This window comes from Panthera leo, chromosome B3 (assembly GCF_018350215.1).
Source record: "Panthera leo isolate Ple1 chromosome B3, P.leo_Ple1_pat1.1, whole genome shotgun sequence".
Classification (NCBI taxonomy): domain Eukaryota; kingdom Metazoa; phylum Chordata; class Mammalia; order Carnivora; family Felidae; genus Panthera; species Panthera leo.
In genome coordinates, this window is record NC_056684.1 from 46,812,202 (window position 1) to 46,826,926 (window position 14,725).

General features: G+C 43.7%; 1 protein-coding gene across 2 annotated transcripts in view; it reads right to left on the reverse strand.

The window, feature by feature from the left end:
* The window catches only part of LOC122221987 (myocardial zonula adherens protein), an 89,082-nt gene that overhangs the window by 31,900 nt on the left and 42,457 nt on the right, over nt 1-14,725 (reverse strand). Inside the window, exons 9-11 of one of the 2 annotated variants that reach the window (XM_042941914.1) lie at nt 13,068-13,147; nt 11,279-11,384; nt 4,438-4,999 (exon numbers count right to left, since the gene is read on the reverse strand). In XM_042941914.1, the coding sequence (XP_042797848.1) occupies nt 4,946-4,999; nt 11,279-11,384; nt 13,068-13,147 (240 nt within the window). In that variant the 3' untranslated portion in view covers nt 4,438-4,945. Of the gene's footprint in view, nt 1-4,437; nt 5,000-11,278; nt 11,385-13,067; nt 13,148-14,725 lie in introns of those variants that run through there. The other variant, XM_042941913.1, reaches the window with a different exon arrangement.

The following is a 14,725-nucleotide window of genomic DNA, read 5'->3' on the forward strand; positions in this document are numbered from 1 at the left end:
CTGGGAGCACAGCAGTCAGCTAGAAAGATCTGACCTTCACCTTCATAGGCCACCTGTCCTGGTGAGGAAGGCAAGCAGTAAGCAGAAAATGAAACTCGCAAGCAAGTACAATAAAGGGAAGAACACAGTGATGTTTCGTACCCCCTAGACAGGATGCACCTGCCGACTGCAGATGGGGTGAGGGAAGGGGTCAGACGTGGGGGCTGAAGAGGGTGGCCAGCTCACCCCTCCTTGCCTGGGACTGCCCAGGCTTTAGCACTGGGAGTTTCATGTGCCTGGAGCATTCTCATTCGCTGGCAAACCAGGACAGCTGGTCACCCAAGACTGGACACTGGCAGGGCTGAATCTAATCTATATCTAATCATATCTAATCATATCTCTCTGATTTCAAGGCTCTAGCTCCTTCTCTCCGCACAGTAAAGTTCAGAGGTCTGCTTCCACCCTCCCTATGATGACAACCCATCACTGCAATGCTGCCTGGAAATTAGGCAAGGCTGGGAAGACTGTTGGCAGGTAGTTTCTTTCACAAAGCATTTGCTGGGACCTTACGTCTTTAGGCTGTTCTTTTTCCCTCTGACTTTAGAGGAAGAAAGTGGAATGGAGAGGTGGGGAACCGGGCACTCTAAGCTTCTCTACCCCCATGCTTTCCTCGAGAGATGCAGACCCTACACAGAACAGGTATATCCAGGGAGAAGCTTGTTTCAGTCTAATGTAGTGAGATGATGCATATGGAGGCATCCAGCTCCATACGTGGTACACAGCTGGTGCTTTAAAAATGGTAGTTTTTAAAGTGTCCCTAAAGCTCAAGTGTCCTGGAGTACAGACCCTCACCTGCACGGGCCAGGGTTCTCCTGGGAGCCTCCTAGCTGCCCTTCCTGCTTCTCTCCTCTCCTATTCGCCCAGCACCTCCTGCCAGAGACATCTGTGGTCAGATCCGACCAGGAAAAGGGCATCACTGAGGAATCAGGAGCAGGGTAACACAGGATATTTTCTCAGCTTGGTGCTGAGTGGGTGCTCACCCACAACTGGTCCCGGCCTCATTTCTGGCCTTATTATCACTCCCCACGGCAATCCAGTCAAAGTGAATTAATAGCTCTCTGAACCCACCCTACATTTTTTCTGGTCTCCGTGTTTTTGTTTTCTTTTGTTGTCACCGTTGTTATTTATTCTGTATTTTTTCTGTCATGTCCTTTGCCACCCATTCAATCCCTGCCTAGAAAAATCCAATCCACCCGGCAAGACCTGGTCAAATATCACCTCCTCCCTAAGGCCTCTGTACCCATACCTGCAACAGTGAACATTTATGGGCTCTGTGCTAAGCCCTTAGCATGCATTTCATCAATCAATCCTACAACAGCCTCCGAAGAAGGTACTATTATGATCGTACTCGTTTTGTTTGTGAGGAAACTGAATGCTGGAGAATAAGTAACTTGTTCAAGATAAAAAGCTGAGCCAAGAAAGGAGTAGGATGCAAAGCCAGGTTCAATTTACTCAAAGCCCATGAACTTAATCACTACCGTCTCCAGATTCTGTGTCACCAGCACACAGCTCATACCCCTGGTTAATACCTGTCATATTCTGCCTTGAGTTCTAACAAGTTTTAGGGTCAACCAGAAAGTCTTTTGAGGGCAAGAACTCGTCCACTTTTGCATTTTGTTCCTAAAAGACACTTCTAAAATGTTGACTAACCCATCAGGGCAGAAGAACAGGAATATTTAAAGACAGTGGCACAAGAAAACAAGTCCAGGGTGATAAAGAGGTCATGAAAAAATCAGTGGGGCAAAGATGGACTATTCAATGAGTGCTGTTAGAGAAACAAGCTTCCCGTGAGAAGAAAAAAAAAAAAAAAAAAACCACCACAAAAAAAACCCCCACAAAAACAAAAAAAATGGATTCCTATTCACAGTATATACACAAAAATAAATTCCACATGGATTATTCTTTATTTGTTCAACAAGTACTTATTGAGCACCTACTATATGCCAGTGACTGTTGCAGATGTTAGGAGCACAGCCAAGAACAAAACAGAGAAAAACCACTGCCCTCATGGAGCTTACATTCTAGTGGAGGGAAACAGACAATAAGTAAGCAAAATAGGTAAGTGTAGTATATATAATAGGATAAGTGCTACAGAGAAAGAGTAAGGAAGAAGATAAAGGGTATGAGTGTGGGAGGCTGTAATTAAAGATAAAAAACAAAACTTTCATAAAAGTATTACACAAATAACCTTACAGCAGACAAACAAGACACACAAACAGCACCAAAGGATGGATACATTTATACCAAAATTTAAAACTTGTACATTTTACAAGATACCATAACGAAACGAACAAAAACATTGACTGGGAGAAGACAATAGCATGCAAACACATTTTGACAAACGATCGACGTTGGCAGGATCCACAGTTCTGACAGATCAGCAGGAGACAAGACAGCCAAACAGGAAAGGGAGCAAAGGATATGAACAGCCAGTTCACAAAGGCGGAAGCCTGAATGCTCAACGAGCTGATGAGAAGATGCTCAGCCGCACCTGTAGTGATGAGTGGTCTCGGGCTGAAGCAAATGAAAGTTAAAGGAGATACTGTTTCACAAATGGCTACATTTATAGTCCAACCATGCCAAGAGGTGGTGAGGATGTGGGGAAATCCACCCCCCAGGTGGGTGGAAGTCCCTCTCTGGGGACCAAGTGACTCCAACTATGTTCTGGAAGTACAGAAGCAAAGAGACGTGCTTGGCATTGTTTGTAAAAGAACAGAAATTCGGAAACAAGCTAAGTATCGATAGGACACATGACAATACATTCACACAATGAAGTATTACAGAGCCATTAAAATAAATAATTTATATTTATCTGTAACATCAGAAACAGGAATGTAATTGGGGGAAAAGTTGAATAAGAGGTACAATAAAATCTACTTATCTATTATAAATAAAAATGCACATCCATTTGTAAACACCGAAGTTAGGCTAAATACTGATGACAAATACATATGTACGTAGTAAAAGCATCAGAACATGCCCTGGATGGAGAACAAATTGCTTCTGAAGAGGGAGAGAGTAGAGAAGATGGAAAAAGATCAGAGGAATAAAAAGACAATTCTTTGTCTGTAATGTTTTCTAGGACTTGAAAGAAACCTGAAATATGCCAAAATGTTAACACTCAATTCTAGAGGACAATACATGGGTCTTTGTTTCTAGCATTCTCTATGATGTTCCATATTTACAATTTTTTCAATTAAAAAAAAAAAGAAGCAAATAAAAAACAAGTCAAAGAATGCACACTGGCTTTGGAGCCAAAGGTCTTGCTGTGGCCCCAGGAGCACCATCATTTGCTGAGAGACCACCTGTTACTTTTAAGTTTTAGTTTTCTGGGATTAAAAAAAAATTGTGTTAATAATATGCCCCGTAGAGGATTCATGTGGGAATGTTAGGCCTAGATGCATGGGTTTGAGATGTGAGAAACATTCTGTAGCTGGTAGTTACTTAGAACAAGAGTGTAGCTGTACAAACTACAGGCAGAATGTGGGCACCCAGGACCCTGAGAAATATTTTACAGCCAATTAGAAACAATCTCAAGAAAGAGAAAGTGAATTCAATGGCATTTGCAAACAAAAGAACCTTCTCCCTCAAAAGAACAATTTGTATCGTAAATATATTAATGAGCACACGTCATAAAATGAACCTGCAATATTTCCATAATGCACAGAAAAAAACAAGTCTCACACACGTGGTGAGCTTCCTGGCACCTTCTAAAACCTTCACATTTTAGTGTATCCAAGATTTCAAAATAAAGAAGTGAATAATATGTTGAACATGAGAATTTGAAACATTTTTAGTTATTATAAATGAATCCTGCCTCAAGCTTCAGAGTGGCACCTCCTTTGGGTGGGGTTGTGAGTGGCCAAGAGACAGAACTCTAGCCCTAGAATCCACGGCTTCCTTCCCATGCACTGCCTACTTGCTAAAGTGGGGCAAAAGCATCTGAATGAGACACAAAGACAAGTATTAACAGGAAACCCACTTTGCCAGGGAGAAGTCAGAGCAGAGAACCACCCAACATGGAAGGGACACCCAGCCCCTTAGAAAAGTCAGCCCCGTCCACTAGCTTATTAGGCTAATACCACCCACTATTACTCCTACTGCTGCTACCACTACGCGTATTTTTGATGACATCCCAGCACCTGTGGCTTGTCTCAAGGACATCTCTATAAAAATAAAGCAGCTGTGCAATATATTTCACTTTGATATATTTCAGTCAAATAGATGTCTCTTTTCCTCAGATACACTTCTCCTTCTCATGAAGTTAGCTGAAGCGTCTACTCAGGTAGATTGCCCATGGGGATAAAAAGCAGACCAAACCTGGCTTAAGCAAAAAGAAAGCTAAATTGACTTGCGCTTTTGATCTCCATTCAGGAAGGACATCCTCAGGGCCACCTCCCACATGCAAATATAATCAAACTACACTTCTTCAGTATTGTCTGGACTGTGATCTGGAGGGGAGCATTTCCTTCCTGGAACACGGGAGGAGTTCTTCAAGCCTGCTTCCCAGCTCCGTAGCAGGTGTGCTCGGCCGCTTTTCTGTAGGTAAGGCTTCATTTTCCGAGATCTCAGAACCAGCCTCCACCTGGCACTTCCTGAATTATAGTTTAGTACTATTTTTCATTGCAGTTCTTTCTTTGATGTCTAGGAACCCACGTTTCTAAAAATATTCTTTGAGTTCTCTTGTCTCTGCAGTGTGAGGCTGGACAGGTTGAGGTGACAATGTGTGGTGTTTTCACAAATGAGAGCCCTACGTGGTCAATTTTTCCTTCCACATCATGTCCTTCCTGTTTTGTTCGTTGGGCTCATCACCAATACATGCCACCTCTTCCCAGCTGAGAAAGTACAAGATTCTTCTAATCACGAACAATAAACACAATCGCTTCCAACCCAGGCTACCATTTTATCATCTTCCAAAGAACCGGAGACTAAATCTGGAGAAGAGCTCGTGTGACATGATCTGGAAACAGTTCAATTGAGTGGATTAGGGTTGTGGACTCAGTGCTATGGCTCCTTTATCCTGCCCCCATGTGGCTACATTATCACTGATGAGAAGTACTCTGAATCACTTCAACACAGGACATTTGGCAACAATGTACTTTTGTGTTATGCATTTCAGCATGGCACATGATAGTTTTAAAGTGCTAACAAACGGCTGAACCATTTAAAATGGAAGATTCTTAGGATGGGGAGAACTAAATTTTTTAAAATTATTTTGTATATAAATACTCTCCTCCAAGGACAGGCGGCTGAGATGGAACGCAGCACAGAGCACAGAAGAAAAGACAGAAGCAAATCCAGAAGATTCCATTTGGCTCAGAAGACTCCCAAAGAGGGAAGGGCAGCTTTGTGCATTAGTCAAGAAATCACCTCAGCTACTTTTGCTTTTAATTAATTTAGTTTGACTTTGGGTATACACAGCAGGAGCCCATCCACCAGGAATAATAATAATAGCAGCTAGTATTTATTGGGTATTTCCTATGTTCCAATTAGTATGTTATAAAGTATTTTATGTACATCATCTCATTTAACTCTTACAAAAAATCCTTTTGGATACTGTTATTAACCCCATTTTACAAACAAGAAAACTCTTTGAAGGGTCCCCAACTAGTAAATGCAGGTCTGATTCAAAAGTCCTTGCTCATCTCCATTTTCTATGCTACCTTTCATTTTTACCCATAAAGGTCTCTCACTGCACTTCTTCCTCAGTCTCTTACCGCAGGGGGTGCCTGTGAATTCAGGGCCTAGGTGGCAAGTTACATGGACTTGAAAAAAAGAGAATGCAAGCCCTGCTTTTGCTTACTGGCTCAAGAGCCAAAAACCCAAAACCCAGACCTCAACTCTCTGAAGAGTTCTCGCCATCTATTCTCTCTGACCCAGGTTGTTTCACCCCAAAAAGTGTTGCAGTGGGGCATCTGGGCAGCTCAGTTGGTTACCATCCGACTTCGGCTCAGGTCAGGATCTCGTAGTTTCTGAGTTCCAGCCCCACGTTGGGCTCTGTGCTGACAACTCAGAGCCTGGAGCCTGCTTCGGATTCTGGGTCTCCCTCGTTCTCTGCCCCTTCCCAACTCTCTCTCTCTCTCTCTCTCTCTCTCTCTCTCTCTCTCTCTCACACTCACACACACACACACACACAAATGAACATTAAAATTTTTTTAAACTGTTGAATTATGACATTAATTCCCCAAAAAATCTAAGGGATGATAATTAAATACTTTCATTTCATAGGAATTGCAAAAATGTTCTTTGTTTTGCACTTGAGAAGCAGTCACTATGAATACTGTTATTTCAACAAGGTATTGTGTTCTAAGAGGTACACTGTGACCAAGTGTAAGGTCTTCTGTGTAGACAGAAGCAGGGTGAGGCCAGACACCTGAACGCACAAGCACAGAGGGAAGAGGATCCCTGAGAACCATTTCTGGTCTCTTTGTTAGTGGTAGGTTCTCAGCTTCCGAAGACAGTAGGTGGACTGGATTTTGTCCCTTTAAGTCTAGTATCTATTTAACAAGTAGGCCTCATCCATCTACCTTAATAACACCTCCTCTTCAGATGCACCTGGAGAGCCTCTGGAAAGTTTTTTATCTGGATACCACCAGGCCAGTACAGCACTCAGAGTGAGCTGTCAAAGAATCCTCTCCTGATGGGGCTGACAACAAGCACTAGATCCCCTGACAAGACCAGAAGATCACACATTCGGACAAGCTCTCTGGTGTCCGTGCTTGTGGTCTCTGCTCACTGGTCTCCTTGGCTCTCTTCCCTTCAGCCCTTCCTACTCCAATCCAAGTTCAGTACCAGCTTTGCACCTCAGGTACAACAGCTTCTGAGGGAAGCTGGCTCAATCTATTAACACGTGGAAATGAAAAATTCACAGCACTGGGGCAACTTGGTGGCTCAGTTAGTTGAGCATCCAACTTTGGCTCAGGTCATGATCTCACGGTTCGTGGGTTCGAGCCCCTCATCAGACTCTGTGCTGAGAGCTCAGAGCCTGGAGCCTGCTTCAGAGCCTGTCTCCCTCTCTCTCTCTGCCCCTCCCCTTGCTCATGCTCACTCTCTTTCTCAAAAATAAACATTAAAAAAAAAAAAAGAAAAAAAATTCAGAGCACCGGTTCTGAATGCTGGCTGCACACTGGAATCTCGTGTAGCTTGAAAAGCCAAAATCCCTGCAATACCCAGTGCCTTCTTCCCACCTCCATCTGCCAGGTTTGGCCATGTTGTAAAGCCCCCCAAATGATTCTGATGTGCAGCCTGGGTGGAGAAGCACTAGTAAGAAAATCAATGCCTTCTACCTTTGCACTCATTAAACATCTAAATCATAGAGGGGGACAAGCGGGGAGTGGAACTGCTTTCCGCAAAAGAAAAGTCTAAAGAAAGAATGTATCCTCCGCAATGGAAAGGAAACCTAGACACTTCCCATTGGAAGAACCATTTCGCCCATCACAATGGCAGTGGGAAATGAGAAGGAGGCGATAAAATGAAAGACGCTATTTATTAAACTACTATGTAGTCACCTTAATAATATCATGGCCTATTGGCAAAAATGTAAGCCTCCCCCTCCCCCTTTTTGAGGACAAACAAGAATTTGTTCTTTCCTCCAGGCAATTTTCCCCTTGGCAAGAAAGCCACTTTGCTTGGCTGGGGACCTCCTTGGTGAGAGCAGGTAAAGAGGGGTGAATGATCCTGCTGACTGAGGAGCTCACAGGTAAAGATGTCTAGGCTTCACAGCTCTGGCCTCAGGCTCCGCCCAGCCTTCTGCTCCCCACCCCCCATCTCCTGGTTCCTTTAAAGGCAAGCTAAAGAATGCAGATGGACTCAAGACACAGAACCTAACCCCAACAAGGCTTTTTCAACAGAACAAAGAAGCCCAAAGGCAAGGATTCTGGGAGGCAGGTAACACCAGATGGGAAGACCCAGGAGGGCAGGACCACAGGTGCACTGCCCCCCACCCTGCACCCAGCCCCCCGCACAGACAAAGAAAGTGCTGGTGCTTAGCTAGTGAACAGACAGACCACTCAATTTCCCTACAAGTGCTATTTTTTTTTTCCAGTCTCTCCATATTTTCCAGCAAACGCTTAAAAGTCTAAAAGGGTCATATACGGGCTTATTTTGTTTTTAACTTTTTTGTCAGAGCCAGAACCCGTTAGAAGAATTAGTGATGGGAGCAAGGGAGCCAATCCCTGACATCCACCACAAAAGGAGACTTAATTCGGTATTAAGATCTAGCCTAGTGGGGGTATCTGGTGCCACACTTATCACAACACTTTGCACTGAACGTGACCCCATAAGATACATACCAACCTTTCATTTCAGAAGGGCCTATCCTGCCCGACCTGCAGTCAGACCATCTTATATGCACAAGTCCTTACTGACATATACTGTCCCACACAGTGAAAATCAAGTCCTTATCAGGCCAAGGATGGCTTAGTTTTTATTTCATTATTATTATTGTTATTATTATTAAATTCTATTCTACTCAGGTTGAAGGAAATACATGGCTTAATATTTAAGGATTCCAAAAACCTCCATAATAATACCTTTTTCAGTCTTAAGCTGAAAAAAAGAAGCCCATCTCAGTAAACTAAGTTTCTTCACAGACACTGCGGCTAAAATGATGTCAGCAATGGACAGAGACGAGTCCCCACCCTTGGGAAACGTGAGGCTATCACATGGCTAAGCTTTCAGGCTTCATGTGAGGGAAGCAAAAGTGTCCCTAACATCTGCCACACATAAAGTTTGCCTCTACTTCTAGGTCAAGTTTGTCTCGATATCTAGAGAGCTGGGGTTCACAGATATAAACTTCTCAAGTCAGAGGTTATGAATTTGCGATTTTGCTTATTATGCAACGTAATGAGATGATAATAACAGCCCAGTAAACAATAAAGCATCCTTTATATAAGGAGCTTCTAGCTCAACTCCTAGATCACTAGGAATGCACTCGTGAGGAAGGGCTAAATACCCTCCCAAGGCAGCCAGTACTAGGAATGTTTTCTTTATGTGAAGCGAAAAGCTGAAGTTTGCCTCTTTGCAAGTGCCACCCAGTGGTTCTGGCCTGGCCTTGCATTGCAGTGTTATTTAAGAATACATTCTCTCATCTCCATGGCTGTTTTCTAAGATGTGAATTCAGCTCTCATGCCGCTCCTTGGCCATCTCTTCCCCCAGCCCTCAGCCATGCCCTGAATCACAGCAGCTCTCAACTCCTTTCTTTCTCCCTGCTCTTCTAAATGTGCTCCTCTGTCGATGTCCCTCTTCCATGTTTCTAACTTAAAAGAAAGAAAAATGTATTCACATCAACGGCTGCAGCAACGGATATTTTAAACCATCCTTTTGTTGTGTAAGTTAACATGGTATACTGGGCAAACACATTAATTCTTAGCATCTGATTTAGATAGTAGTTTAAAGTTAGAATAAAAAAATCTCTTTTCTTTCCAGTCTCCATGCACTGTTGAAACCCAGCTGTCCCCTAGGTGGTGCTCACTCTGATGGTGCCACCCTAAATGTCAGCGTGTGATTTCCTTCTGACGACTGCATCTTCTACACCACATCATCGGGACTTAGAGAAGTCTATCTGGGAGATAGTAAGTCACAGGTAGAGAAGCAAGGCATGGACAGTGGTCTTTATACACCAACCTATTTTCATATATCGATTTTCCCCTACGCCCTTCAAAGCGGTATGCCTGTTATATTCTAGAAATTAGAAAACAGAATCCTAAACTAATTGACTGTGTCTCTTTAAGAAGTATCTCTGATTTTGGGACTGATCTTAAACCCTTACAGAGAATAACTGAAAAGAAGCCAACTAGTATGAGGTTTGGTTCACTGGTTCCCTAATACATGAAAACAATGCAAAGTTGAGAGAAATGCAGTGCTCTACAGTCAAAGAGCCCCATGGAAACAGGGCCAGCCTTGCCCCAGACATCTTGCATGTGAAATTCAGAAGCAGAGAAGCTATGATCTGACATCCATGGTTCCCCAAGTGCTTTTCTCACAACTGCTCCAGCCTGCCTGTGCTATGGGAGTGCACAGGGACTCCTCCTTCCACTATTCTGCTCCCTGAGGCTTGCAGATGAGCCAATATAAGGCACACAGGACTTAACGCAGTATGAATGGATTTCTTGTTTAGGCAACAGATTTCACCTAATGTATACATTTATCCTTCAAGAGAACAAAGTAGCCCTTCACAGCTTCACAGTTCCCTGACCCTAACCTCACTCCAACAGTATCACCAACAGTTTACAGATTAATGAAATAGATATACTTTTAGTATCTTTGTCGTGTGTGTGGTTTTTACTAGAAATAGACATGCTTTTAATTTTAATGATTCATTAATAAAATAGATAACTTTTCAGAGTAGTGTTTAATATAAGGAAAACGTGGGGTTTTTTTTTTTTTCAGTTTTTCCAATGCCAACCAATTGTTTAATTAAACTAAAAGCCTTTTCTTTTCTTTGCAAGATAGAGAATCAGGTTGCAGGGAATTCTTATAAGTCTGTTAGTACTAACTGTTCCTTTTTTCTATCCAATTTATTAATTCAGCAAGAAAGATACAATAACATAAGATTAGCTATACCACAGCTTGGGCTTTCCTCTATCGAGCACCACGAGAGAGAGAAAGAGATTTTAGTAACACAATTAAAATAATTTGTTTTCCTCCTGCAGAAATATTAATGTTCAACTTACCTGTTTTTTTTTTTTCCGTTTAGAAAAACAGACAAGCAAGCTATGTCCAGCATATAGTCTGATATCCCACAGACAGATGGAGAGAGAAGAGATAGAGAAGACACTGAGGGAAGAAGGGAGAGGAGGAAGGAGGAGATGGAGAGGGGAGGGGAGAGAAAGGACACCTGTCCACAGAGGAAGGAAAGATGGAGTGGTCGCTGGGAGAGAGGCAGCCAGGTACAAAGAAGTGCAGAGACCTGACTAAAGGAAACTTTTCCTGTCACACCCTTGGGTCCCCTGGGCTGCAGGTGCCCATTTGGGGAATTGCTGCCCTCTGAAACTGAGTGACCTTACGACTGTGCTTCCCAGTCTTCTTAACTATAACCCTCTGATCTGATTAGAAAGATAATCACCAGCCTGCAGGGGGACATATGAGGAAATTTTCCTCTGGGCCACGAACACAGTGGCCTGAGCATGTTCACTTGTGAGCCACACAAAACTGAGCTGAGAGTCAGATCCAGATCCAGGGCCAAAGTGTCCCCATAACAGACAGTAATCCTGGCCCGTGACCTTTCACAGCGGCTTACCTCCTCAACCATCTGTTTGACTTTCTTCTGCTGGCAATGCACCATGTCGTCTAGGTGTCTGATCCGTTCCCGGAGGCTGGCAGATGCCTCCTCCAGCTGCTGATACCTGACCGGAAGAGAACAAAGAGGCACGGAGTCCTAAACCAAAGCAGCAACACCAGCAAGGAGAGTCACCGCCCAGGGAACACTGCCAGAACAAGAACGAGAACTCCATCATGCATCGTGTCTCCTGGGGATGAACGAGGGCTCGACCACCCTGCTACAGGAGGAACCATGGGACTCTTTCTCAAGCTCCCACTTGCAAGTTTTACCTTGTTTAAGGACAGTGACTCTACTTTCCAGGGACTAAAACAGATAGTTTTTTTGCACCACTTACAGAATGAGGGGCTCTCTGTTCTGGAACTAATACAATATTGGAAGATCCAATAAAATGCCTTGATTCAGATAACGGAGGAGGAGAGGAGTCTAGTATGCAGAACACAATATCTGAAATCAAGTGGCCGAGTCCTGGGAAGTCTGGAATTGTAGTCTTCTACACATCATTTATTTTGGGAAAATGGGGAACATGTTGAAGGACTTTCTCTGCATCAAAACAGATTGGGCTGCATCATAAAACATTTCATAGTTTTGTTTTAAAACAGCACAAACTGGGTGCCTGGGTGGCTCAGTCGGTTAAGCATCCGACTCCTGGTTTCGACTCAGGTCATGATCTCGCGGTTTGCGGGTCTGGGTCCTGTGTCGGGCTCTGTGCTAACAGTGCAGAGCCTGCTTGGGATTGTCTCTCCCTCCTCTGCCCCTTCCCTACTGGCTTTCTCTCTCTCTCAAAAATAAAGTTTAAAATAAATAAATAAATAATCAGCACAAACTATCTTCTGACTTTGCTCCATTCAATGAAACCAGAGGAACCAGCAGGCAGATGCCTCAGTTCTTCGGGGCCACTGGAATGGAGCACTGGACAAAGGGTCTGGTGGGGTTTGCTGACCACTACAGCACTCTGCCAGGTCCCTCCTCAGCACTACGTTCAAATCTACAGCAGAGTGCAAACTGTGAAGTTGCCAAGAGGCAAGAGAACAGATGTTTTTCGGCGTGTACCATATGGCAGGCAGCATGCCCACCGGCTCCCTCACTACTAATGACCCCATAAGATGGGCACTGCCATAGTCACTGCGACCCCCTCCCCTTTAAAAAGAATTCTCAGTTTACAGATCAGCAAAGAATCTCAGCTAAGTTAAGTAACTCGTTCAAATTGCTCAAATCATCTCCACTCGTTTTCCTTCACCAGAGAGCCATGCATGTCCTCTCTGCCTTCCGATTTCTAGAGGGGACCAAGTCCTGCTCCCTCATTTTCCATGCAGGGCTTTATACGCCCATAGCCAGGGGATGAGGCAAGGTCTGAGTCAACAATGTTTGGAAACCAAAAAAGGCATTTTAAAATTAGTTTCCACTGCAATGGTATTAGTCACAGCTATTGAGTTTTCTCATCCACAAGGTGCATCCTGTGGAGTCAAAGGTTACGAAGAACATTTATAGACTGAACTTTTGCACCCAAGACAGTCTGCGGTGTGCTCCCCCTGTGCTAACAATCAACCGCAGGCTGGAAGACGTGGCTGTGAGCTACTGAAGAAACTGGCCCTGCAGTGGAAGCTCTCAGGCCAAGATTTTACAAACAGAAGTCTGCAGCAGGGATGGCCAAATGAAGGAAAAGGCGAGGAAATGGAGAGCCCACAGAAACACAGCATGGCCGCCCCAGCGTGTAAAGCCAGTACAAGATAAAGGGCAGCGGTCTTACCTTTCCTTGTCAGAACCAGTTATTTCCCCTGACATTTCTGTTTCATGCTCCAGGAGCTGTAGCTGTAGTTGATGGCGTTCCTAAAACAGACACCGACATTGGAATCAATGGATTCCAGGCTGGACAGGGAATGTGTATCGAGCAATTCCAGTGCTGGTCAGTTCAAGTTCCCTGTGGGATTTCCACATCCACTCACCAGAGTCCAAACAGAGCTCAAAAATACCAAATCTCTGGGATTGCATTTACAGATGTATTTGTGAATTAGAGACAAATATGCTGGAGAAAGCCAGATTTATTTTTAAAAAAAGGAACCAATCAACTTAGGTTCAGGTATCTCGTGAAAATTTACAGTTCTAAAATATGAAAATCAATACTCTGAAGTCAGTGTCCTATGATATTGCAAAATACTTGATTATTTTCTGCATTATCAAGAAAAGAGTCTCTGGGATTTGGGTAACATCCTATACACTAAGCTGGCGGGGTTTACACAGGTATGTATGTTCCGTTGTACAAATGTACTGTGGTAGTCAGAATAACGGATGGCCGCCCAATGATGTCCACATCCTAATCCCTGAAACCTGTGAATATGTTGCCTTACACATAAAAAGGAACTTGCAGATGTGATTAAGTTAAGGGTGTTAAAATGGGGGAATGATTCTGGATTATCCAGCTGGGACCTTATTGAAGGAGGAAGAAGGGCTGGAGACAGAGATTGGAAAATGCTACACTGCTGGCTTGGAAGCTGCCAGCTAGAGCCCTCAGTCAAGGAATGCAGGCGGTTTCTAGAAGTTAGAAAAGGCTAGGAAAAAGGGGCACCTGGGTGGCTCAGTCGGTTAAGCATCCGACTTCAGCTCAGGTCATGATCTCACAGTTTGTGAGTTTGAGCCCCACGCCGGGCTCTGTGCTGACAGCTCAGAGCCTGGAGCCTGCTCCGGATTCTGTCTCCCTCTCTCTGCCCCTCCCCTGCTCGCACTCTGTGTCTGTTAAAAATAAATAAACTTAAAAAAAAATTTAAGTTTATCCAGAAAGGTAACATAAGAACACGGACAATTATTTGTGTGGACAAAGTAGAAAATGTTGACAAAATCGTAGTATCCATCATAACCAAAATTGCTCTAAATACATTACAGATGTCAGTGTAATAGATTTCCTTAAAATGAAATTTATCAAATTCTGTTCATGCTATTGGGCCCTAAGTATTACTGTGCCTCATCGTTATTCTCAGAGATTCTCCCAACAAGTTTTTACCACCAAATTATTAAAAGCAAGTCTTTGACAATCTAACTCCCATAACTTCTGATGCCACAAGCTGTGATACCCAAGGAACAGACCAAAGAGATGGGGGAACAGCCCACTCTGGCAGGAAGACCGTATTATCACTGATGGATAAAAGAAGACCAACTTCGTGTGGGGTTTTGATTTTGTTTTTAAATCTCTCCAGCAGGGCACCTGGGTGGTTCAGGCAGTTAAGCAGCCAACTTCAGCTCAGGTCATGATCTCATGATTCATGGGTTCGAGCCCCACGTCGGATCCCTATCACCCTCTCTGTCTGCCCCTCCCATGCCCTTGTATACACTCTGTCTCTCAAAACTAAGCATTTTATTTAAAATAATCAATCAATCTCTCCTGCAAAGACCTTCTTACCACCCACCTGGGCG